This window comes from Entelurus aequoreus, linkage group LG17 (genome assembly GCF_033978785.1).
Source record: "Entelurus aequoreus isolate RoL-2023_Sb linkage group LG17, RoL_Eaeq_v1.1, whole genome shotgun sequence".
NCBI classification, from domain to species: Eukaryota; Metazoa; Chordata; class Actinopteri; order Syngnathiformes; family Syngnathidae; genus Entelurus; species Entelurus aequoreus.
This window is the reverse complement of record NC_084747.1, coordinates 4,758,404-4,768,355: the sequence shown is the minus strand read 5'-3', so window position 1 is coordinate 4,768,355 and position 9,952 is coordinate 4,758,404. Positions and strand designations below refer to the sequence as shown.

Genomic DNA, 9,952 nt, shown 5'->3' with positions numbered 1-9,952 from the left:
TCAAACTGGGAAAACTTTGTTATTTTTTGCAAATATTAGCTCATTTGGAATTTGATGCCTGCAACATGTTTCAAAAAAGCTGGCACACGTGGCAAAAAAAGAGTGATAAAGTTGAGTAATGCTCATCGAATACTTATTTGGAACATCCCACAGGTGAACAGGCTAATTGGGAACAGGTGGGTGCCATGATTGGGTATAAAAGCAGCTTCCATGAGATGCTCAGTCATTCAAAAACAAGGACGGGGCGAGGGTCACCACTTTGTCAACAAATGCGTAAGCAAATTGTCCAACAGTTTAAGAACAACATTTCTCAACCAGCTATTGCAAGGAATTTAGGGATTTCACCATCTACGCTCCGTAATATCATCAAAAGGTTCAGAGAATCTGGAGAAATCACTGCATGCCGGAAACCAACATTGAATGCCTGTGACCTTCGATCTCTCAGGCGGTACTGCATCAAAAAGCGACATCAGTGTGTAAAGGATATCACCACATGGGCTCAGAAACACTTCAGAAAACCACTGTCAGTAACTACAGTTGGTCGCTACATCTGTAAGTGCAAGTTAAAACTCTACTATGCAAAGCGTAAACCATTTATCAACAACACCCAGAAACGCCACCGGCTTCGCTGGTCCGTGCTCATCTAAGATGGACTCGTGCAAAGTAGAAAAGTGTTCTGTGGTCTGACAAGTCCGCATTTCAAATTGTTTTTGGAAACTGTGGACATTGTGTCCTTCGCACCAAAAAAGAAAAGAATCATCCGGACTGTTCTAATCGCAAAGTTCAAAAGCCAGCATCTGTGATGGTATGGGGGTGTATTAGTGCCCAAAGCATGGGTAACTTACACATCTGTGAAGGCACCATTAATGCTGAAAGGTACATACAGGTTTTGGAGCAACATATGTTGCCATCCAAGCAACGTATTTTTCATGGACGCCCCTGCTTATTTCAGCAAAACAATGCCAAGCCACATTCTGCACGTGTTACAACAGTGTGGCTTAGTAGTAAAAGACTGCAGGTACTAGACTGGCCTGCCTGTAGTCCAGACCTGTCTCCCATTGAAAATGTGTGGTGCATTATGAAGCCTAAAAAACCACAACGGAGACCCCGGACTGTTGAACAACTTAAGCTGTACATCAAGCAAGAATGTTGCTGCCATTAAATTCTAAGTTAGTGATTTTTTGCAAAAGAAAATTAAGTTTCTCAGTTCGAACATTAAATATCTTGTCTTTGCAGTCTATTCAATTGAATAAAGGTTGAAAAGGATTTGCAAATCATTGTATTCTGGTTTTATTTACCATTTACACAACGTGCCAACGTCACTGTTTTTGAGTTTTGTATATTTGTGTGTATATATGTATGTATGTGTGTATATATTTGTATGTACACTACCGTTCAAAAGTTTGGGGTCACCCAAACAATTTTGTGGAATAGCCTTCATTTCTAGGAACAAGAATAGACTGTCGAGTTTCAGATGAAAGTTCTCTTTTTCTGGCCATTTTGAGCGTTTAATTGACCCCACAAATGTGATGCTCCAGAAACTCAATCTGCTCAAAGGAAGGTCAGTTTTGTAGCTTCTGTAATGAACTAAACTGTTTTCAGATGTGTGAACATGATTGCACAAGAGTTTTCTAATCATCAATTAGCCTTCTGAGCCAATGAGCAAACACATTGTACCATTAGAACACTGGAGTGATAGTTGCTGGAAATGGGCCTCTATACACCTATGTAGATATTGCACCAAAAACCAGACATTTGCAGCTAGAATAGTCATTTACCACATTAGCAATGTATAGAGTGTATTTCTTTAAAGTTAAGACTAGTTTAAAGTTATCTTCATTAAAAAGTACAGTGCTTTTCCTTCAAAAATAAGGACATTTCAATGTGACCCCAAACTTTTGAACGGTAGTGTATGTGTGTGTATGTATATATGTATACATAAATCTTTATGTATATACAGTATATGTATATATATATATATACATATGTATATGTATATCCATCCATTTTCTACCGCTTGTCCCTTACGGGGTCGCTGGAGCCTATCCCAGCTGCACATGGGCGGAAAGCAGGGTGGAACCTGGACAAGTCGCCACCTCATCGCAGGGCCAACACAGATAGACAAACAACATTCACACTCAAATTCATTCACTTGGGCTAATTTAGTGTTGCCAATCAACCTATCCCCAGGTGCATGTCTTTGGAGGTGGGAGGAAGCCGGAGTACCCGGAGGGAACCCACGCAGTCACGAGGAGAACATGCAAACTCCACTCAGAAGGATCCAGAGCCCAGGATCGAACCCAGGACCTTCGTATTGTGAGGCACACGCACTAACCCTTGTATCACCGTGTGTATATGTACATATATGTGTATGTATGTATATACAGTATATGTACAGTACAGGCCAAAGGTTTGGACACACCTTCTCATTCAATGGGTTTTCTTTATTTTCATGACTATTTACATTGTAGATTGTCACTGAAAGCATCAAAACTATAAAAATGGTTTTCACTTCACAGGTGTGCTTGAAGAAGCTCATCGAGAGAATTCCAAGAGTGTGCAAGGCAGTAATTGGAGGAAAGAGTGGCTATTTTGAAGAAACTAGAATATAAAACATGTTTTCAGTTACTTCACCTTTTTTTGTTAACTCCATGTGTGTTCATTCATAGTTTTGATGCCCTCAGTATCAATCTATAATGTAAAAGTCGTAAAATTAAACACATTGAATGTGGAGGTGTGTCCAAACTTTTGGCCTGTACTCTGTGTGTGTGTGTATATATATATATATTTATTTGTATATATATAAATAAATATATGTGTATATATATATATACTCATTATATATATATATATACATATACATACATATATTCATATATATAGATATAAATAAATACATATATATATATACACACATATATATATTTATATATACAGTATATATATAAATATATATATTTTTTATTTATATATATATTTCTATTTATATATATATATATATAAATATATATATAAATACATATATATATATATACATAAAAATGTTTTTGTATATACATACATATACACATATATATTCATATATATAGATATAAATACATATATATATACACACATATATATTTATATATAAAGTATATATATAAATATTTTTGTATATATATATATATTTATTTCTATTTATATATATATAAATATATATATAAATACATTTATATATATACATAAAAATATATTTATATATTTATGTATAAATATATATTTATATATACAATTTATATATATATATATGTATAATTTAAATAAATATATATTTATATATATATATAATTTATACAAATAAATATATATATATATATTTATATATATATATAATTTATACAAATATATATATATATATATTTATTTGTATAAATTATATATATATATATATAATTTATACAAATAAATATATATTTATATATAATTTATACAAATAAATATATATATATAAATAAATATATATATATATACATCCATTTCCTACGGATATATATACATCCATTTGCTACGGGGGGTCGCTGGAGCCTATCTCAGCTACAATCTGGCGGAAGGCGGGGTACTCCCTGGACAAGTTGCCACCTCATCGTAGGGCCAACACAGATAGACAACATTCACACACTAGGGCCAATATATATATATATATATATATATATAGACAGTATTTATTTATATAAATATATACACAGTATTTATTTATATAAATATATATATATATATATATACAGTATTTATTTATATTTATATATAAATATATATTTATCTATATATATATATAAACAAAAAAGCAAACAAGCTAAAAAAAAAAAGTTAAATACCAATTAATAAAATGTTCACATATAAGGAAATATAAATATTTGTAGGTCTATGTAATGTTTGACATCCATCCATCCATTTACTACCGCTTGTCCCTGTCCAAACTAAATGTGTTTGTTGTTTGTGTCCTGCAGACGCACAGCAACTGATTGGCGTTCAAGATGAACATCCACCTCAGGAAGGAAGCTCCACTTTGAAGCAGGAGGAGGAGGAGGAGGCAGAGCCCCTCAATTTAAAGAGGAAGAGGAGGAACTCTGAATCACCCAGGAGGGAGAGTATATTTTAAGGCTCATCTCGCCAAGTTGCCACTGACTTGTCTCTGTGGGGGAAAAAACACACCCGAGTCGACAAATTTCATCAGTCCAATTTCGACACTCTTGTCTCATTTTCTTGTAATTGAGCCATAATACAGGCAGACATATTTAATTATACATTCATACTACTGTGATTAAAGAAAAATATATGTTAATGTCACCTCTGTTTATTTGGGGTGGGGGGACAAGGGGATGGGTCAAATGCAGAGGATAATTTCACCACACCTAGTGTGTGTGTGACTATCAGTGGAACTTGAACTTTAACTCGATCATCCATGTTGTCCTCAACCAATCAGCCTTTCTGAGGTAAGAACGTCAACACAAACTAGACAGGAGAGTAATGTGTGTGTGACTATCAGTGGAACTTGAACTTTAACTCGATCATCCAAGTTGTCCTCAACCAATCAACCTTTCTGAGGTAATTACGTCAACACAAACTAGACAGGAGAGTAATGTGTGTGTGACTATCAGTGGAACTTGAACTTTAACTCGATCATCCAAGTTGTCCTCAACCAATCAACCTTTCTGAGGTAATTACGTCAACACAAACTAGACAGGAGAGTATTTTGTGTGTGACTATCAGTGGAACTTTAACTTTAACTCGATCATCCATGTTGTCCTCAACCAATCAACCTTTCTGAGGTAATTACGTCAACACAAACTAGACAGGAGAGTATTTTGTGTGTGACTATCAGTGGAACTTTAACTTTAACTCGATCATCAATGTTGTCAACCAATCAGCCTTTCTGAGGTAAGAACGTCAACACAAACTAGACAGGAGAGTATTTTGTGTGTGACTATCAGTGGAACTTTAACTTTAACTCGATCATCCATGTTGTCCTCAACCAATCAACCTTTCTGAGGTAATTACGTCAACACAAACTAGACAGGAGAGTATTTCTTCTCAATTGTGTCTCAACATGTGTGCTTTCAAATTTTTGTTATGAGAATAGATTTTACCGCATATTAAACAACAGAAAGGTTTCTCCCCTGTGTGTGTCCTCATGTGCACGTTCATATTACCCCTACTGGAAAACCTCCTACCGCAAAATATGCAACAAAAAGGTTTTTCTCCCGTGTGTGTTCTGATGTGTCCTTTCAAACTGGCTTTTTTAGAAAACCTGTCGCCACAAATTGAACAAGCAAAAGGTTTGAGTCCCGCGTGTGTTCTCAAGTGTGCTTTCAAAGAGGAACTCTGCACGAATCTATCGCCACAAATTGAGCAGCTGAAACGTTTTTCACCCGCGTGGGTTTCCATGTGCGCGCTCAACGATACGTTTCCAGCAAATTGTTCACCACAAACGGGGTTTCCTCCTGTGTGCGTCCACATGTGTCGAGTCAAACCGCCCGCTTTAGAATAACTTTTAGCACAAACCGAGCAGGTAAAACGTCCTGTAACTGTCTTCTTGTTGGAGCACTCAGGTTCATCGTTGCCGGTGCGAGTCCCGATATCGCCTTCACAGTTCGCATCACTGCTCGAAGGTCTTTGGGCGTCGTTCCTGCCTTCATTCTCAGGAAAGTGTGACATGTCGTCACTATCGGATAGCGGAGCTATGAGGGTGTCTGCTTGTGGTTCACCTTCACCGTCTTTAATCTTCACAGAGATGACTGTCGGGGGCAATTCGGTGGCATCAGCATCCATGGGCCCTGGAAGACGTTCTATATCCTGTGTGATCCCGAGCTCCGCCTCTTCCTGTTTAATGCGAGGGTGCTGTGGATCCTCCTGATTCAAAGCGTAACTCCCCATGTGCAGCTGAGGGGGACGTTCTTCCTGACGACCAATCAGCCGCTGGACATCTGCAGGACCCAAACAACACAACACACTTTAGGTAAACTCCAGTATTCAACCTCATTTATAGACTCAGTAAACTCCCACACATGGACATGTCAGGACAAAAAGTATTTGTAAAAGGCAAAGAGTAAAAACTAAAATGCAGAAGTTTATTTATTTTTACAAATAGCCACTTAGAACGAGAAGTGCAGCTACTAAGTGTGCTACAAAGAGTGCGATATAGACAATATACATTGCATCCGGAAAGTACTCCCTGGGCTTCAATTTTTCCACATATTATGTTACAGCCTGATTCAAAATGGAATAAATTAATTTTTCTCAACATTCTACACAAAATAACTTTTTTTAAAGAAATGTTGGCAAATTTATTAAAAAAAACAAGAAATCATCAGAATCAGAATAGTTTTATTGCCATTGTTTGAGAACGGGTTCACAAACTATGAATTTTTCTTGGTGCAATCGTGCAACATAAAACACATATTTGGTAATAAAATGAGCTGTAACTGAGCTATCAGATAGACTTAGAAGGAATTCAAGGATCTACTGTTAGGAATTATTTTATATAATAATATAAATCATCATGTACATTTTACAATTTTGCGCCTATAATAGTCCGGATGGTTCTTTTCCTCTTTGGTCCGGACGACGTCCACAGTTTCCAAAAACAATTTGAAATGTGGACTCGTCAGACCACGGAACACTTTTCCACTTTGCATCAGTCCATCTTAGATGAGCTCGGGCCCAGCGAAGCCGGCTGCGTTTCTGGGTGTTGTTGATAAATGGCTTTCACTTTGTATGGTGGAGTTTTAACTCGCACTTACAGATGTAGTGACGAACTGGAGTTACTGACAGTGGTTTTCTGAAGTGTTCCTGAGCCCATGTGGTGATATCGTTTTACACACCGATGTCGCTTTTTGATGCAGTACCGCCTGAGGGATTGAAGGTCACAGGCATTGCGGCTTACGTGCAGTGATTTCTCCAGATTCTCTGAACCTTTTGACGTTATTACGGACCGTAGATGGTGAAATCCCTCCTCTCCAAGGTTTCTCATTGTCATCCCACTGGGTTGAGTTTTTCCTTGCCCTGATGTGGGATCTGAACCGAGGATGTCGTTGTGGCTTGTGCAGCCCTTTGAGACACTTGTGATTTAGGGCTATATAAATAAACATTGATTGTCTGTTGCTGGTGTGAAAGCATGGAATTCTCTAAAGAAAGAATACTTTTTGAATTTAAAAAGAGTTGCAAAAAGAGACAACTGGCATATCAAATTGATTTTTGATTGGACATGTCGTCGTGAAAATGCTTAAAAAGAAAATTAAAAAGTATGTTGGAGTTCGGGTGTAGGTGGAGGGAACCGTGATAAAGTCATCTAAAATAATTTGTGTCAAAAAAGGGGGCAGATAAATATAATAATTCTTATTCTTCCATCTGCTCCTTTCTGATCATGGAAATGTATAAAACAAAACAAAAACAATGAAAGTGTGAACTGTACGTGGCTTGTATATATGCATTTTCATGAAAGGAATAAAAAGTAGAGATGTCCCATAATGTCGGACTGCCGATATTCTCGGCCGATAAATGCTTGAAAATGTAATATCGGAAATTATCGGTATCGGTTTCAAAAAGTAAAATGTATGACTTTTTAAAACGCCACTGTGTACACGGACGTAGGGAGAAGTACAGAGCGCCAAATAAACCTTAAAGGCACTGCCTTTGCGTGCCGGCCCAGTCACATAATATCTACGGCTTTTCACACACACACACACAAGTGTGTGCTCTCAGGGAGAGCATGTCCCAAATTCCAAACTGCTGTTTTGAGGCATGTTAAAAAAAAATAATGCACTTTGTGACTTCAATAATAAATATGCAGAGGTGGGTAGTAACGCGCTACATTTACTCCGTTATATCGACTTGAGTAACTTTTGGGATAAATTGTACTTCTAAGAGTAGTTTTAATGCAACATACTTTTACTTGAGTATATTTATAGAGAAGAAACTTTTACTCCGCTCCATTTATCTACATTCAGCTCGCTACTCGCTACTGATTTTTATCGCTCTGTTAATGCACGCTTTGTTTGTTTTGGTTTGTCAGACAGACCTTCAAAGTAGGATCTATCGCATGCCTGCGTTTCACCAATCAAATGCAGTCACTGGTGACGTTTGACTCCGTTTCACCAATCAAATGCAGTCACTGGTGACGTTTGACTCCGTTTCACCAATCAAACAGAGCCAGGCGGTCACGTGATTAACTGCACATAAAGTTTCAGCGGCAAACAATAAGCTTAAGCTTACATGAACTCAACGTCAAATTTGAGGAAGATCATTGCGGTAAGTAATGTTAGTAGATATTTTGGCTGTCACCGTAGGCTGAGGCTAGCTTCCCTGCTATAAATCACTGTGAAATGTACATCGTGTGGGGACATTTATTAACGCACTGCAGCCTCATAGACAGACAGACACACACACACACACGCGCATGCATAGAAACACCAATCAGTGTGTTCCCAGGTGCAGCCCACACTTATCAGTCTATGGTTTGCGTAAAGGCTAACTTGTTATTTTCCTTTGTAATCTCTGCTTACTGAGCCTATGGTGCTGTTAAGTTGTTGTGGCTCAAGTTGCCTTAATTTTTTTTATGTTAATGTATTATTATTTAATATATTATTGTTTTAGTTGCCTAAGAGATATTCCTGGCTCTGAATTTGCTCATTGCTATTTTTATGTTTTTGTGCATTATTTGTTGCTGTGATTAAACGAACAGGTTACTTATCAGTTACTCAGTACTTGAGTAGTTTTTTCACAACATACTTTTTACTTTTACTCAAGTAAGTATTTAGGTGACTACTCCTTACTTTTATTTGAGTAATAAATCTCTAAAGTAACAGTACTCTTACTTGAGTACAATTTCTGGCTACTCTACCCACCTCTGTAAATATGGCAGTGCCATGTTGGCATTTTTTTCTATAACTTGAGTTGATTTATTTTGGAAAACCTTGTTACATTGTTTAATGCATCCAGCGGGGCATCACAACAAAATTAGGCATAATAATGTGTAAATTCATCGACTGTATATATTGGTTGATATCGGAATCGGTAATTAAGAGTTGGACAATATCGGATGTCGGCAAAAAAGCCATTATCGGACATCTCTAATAAAAAGAAATGATGATAATGATGCTACAATGAGAAGTTTTCTTGATGCATAACATTCTAGCTACAAGAAGTCCACCCACCATTTTGTTCTCCCCAGTCCACCATCTTGTTAGCTATCCTACATTGGCCACTATCTTGGATTTTATCATTACGGTACTGTAGTTAAAAATATGACTCTCGTTCATTCCGTGCCCGTCAAATAGCGACGACATAAAGTGTGTAAGATAAGTAAGAGCATGTCAACAAACCTTCAAATGGAGACCTGCTAACAGCTTCCAGTTGTTGTCCATGTCGCTCCTTCTCTCTTGTTCGAGAAAGTTCCTCCTCGTAGGACGCGATTGTTATTTCGAACAGCGCGAATATTTCATCCGCTGCCGCCATTAGTCGCTCCTTCACCAACTCTTTCAACATTTTTGAAAGTTTTTACAGTCGACAACTTCGCCTTTTTTGTCTCTGTGCCGTTGCAGCTTTCGCTAACGTCCGCGCCTTTTTTGTCTTTGTGCCGTTGCAGCTTCCGCTAACGTCCGCCTTTCTTTTCTTCCCTGCTAAGTGGCTTGCAGCCATTCCATAAAAGTTGCCTACCGCCCCCTACTGCATCGGAGTATGCAACACTTAGACCTCTTTTTCCATTTACCGTAAAAACAACAGCTATACATTTTTTTTTATTTTTTTATTGACATCCAGCATCAGACATTCCTATCCATTGCATCATATTCACATACATCATATATCTGTTGTCTGCCCTAAATGTCAAAATATTTTTTGTTTATATCCCAAATCATACCACCCTCCCCCCCAAAAAAGAAAGAAACAGCAAAAAAACAAAGTAATATCTACA

At 37.3% G+C, this 9,952-nt stretch overlaps 2 protein-coding genes across 3 annotated transcripts in view; one reads left to right on the top strand and one right to left on the bottom strand.

Moving 5' to 3' along the window:
• Positions 1 to 4,324, top strand: part of LOC133632166 (uncharacterized) — a 14,635-nt gene extending 10,311 nt beyond the window's left edge. Inside the window, exons 6-7 of one of the 2 annotated variants that reach the window (XM_062024444.1) lie at positions 2,191 to 2,316; positions 3,990 to 4,324. In XM_062024444.1, the coding sequence (XP_061880428.1) occupies positions 2,191 to 2,316; positions 3,990 to 4,141 (278 nt within the window). In that variant the 3' untranslated portion in view covers positions 4,142 to 4,324. The remainder of the gene's footprint in view (positions 1 to 2,190; positions 2,317 to 3,989) is intronic. The other variant, XM_062024445.1, reaches the window with a different exon arrangement.
• LOC133632167 (oocyte zinc finger protein XlCOF8.4-like) lies at positions 4,202 to 9,651 on the bottom strand. The gene is made up of 2 exons (XM_062024446.1): positions 9,363 to 9,651; positions 4,202 to 5,966 (listed from the first exon to the last, which is right to left on the bottom strand). Exons 1-2 carry the CDS (start codon positions 9,523 to 9,525, stop codon positions 5,074 to 5,076), a joined length of 1,056 nt encoding a protein of 351 aa, XP_061880430.1. The 5' UTR covers positions 9,526 to 9,651; the 3' UTR covers positions 4,202 to 5,073.
• Between the last annotated feature and the right edge of the window lie 301 nt (positions 9,652 to 9,952).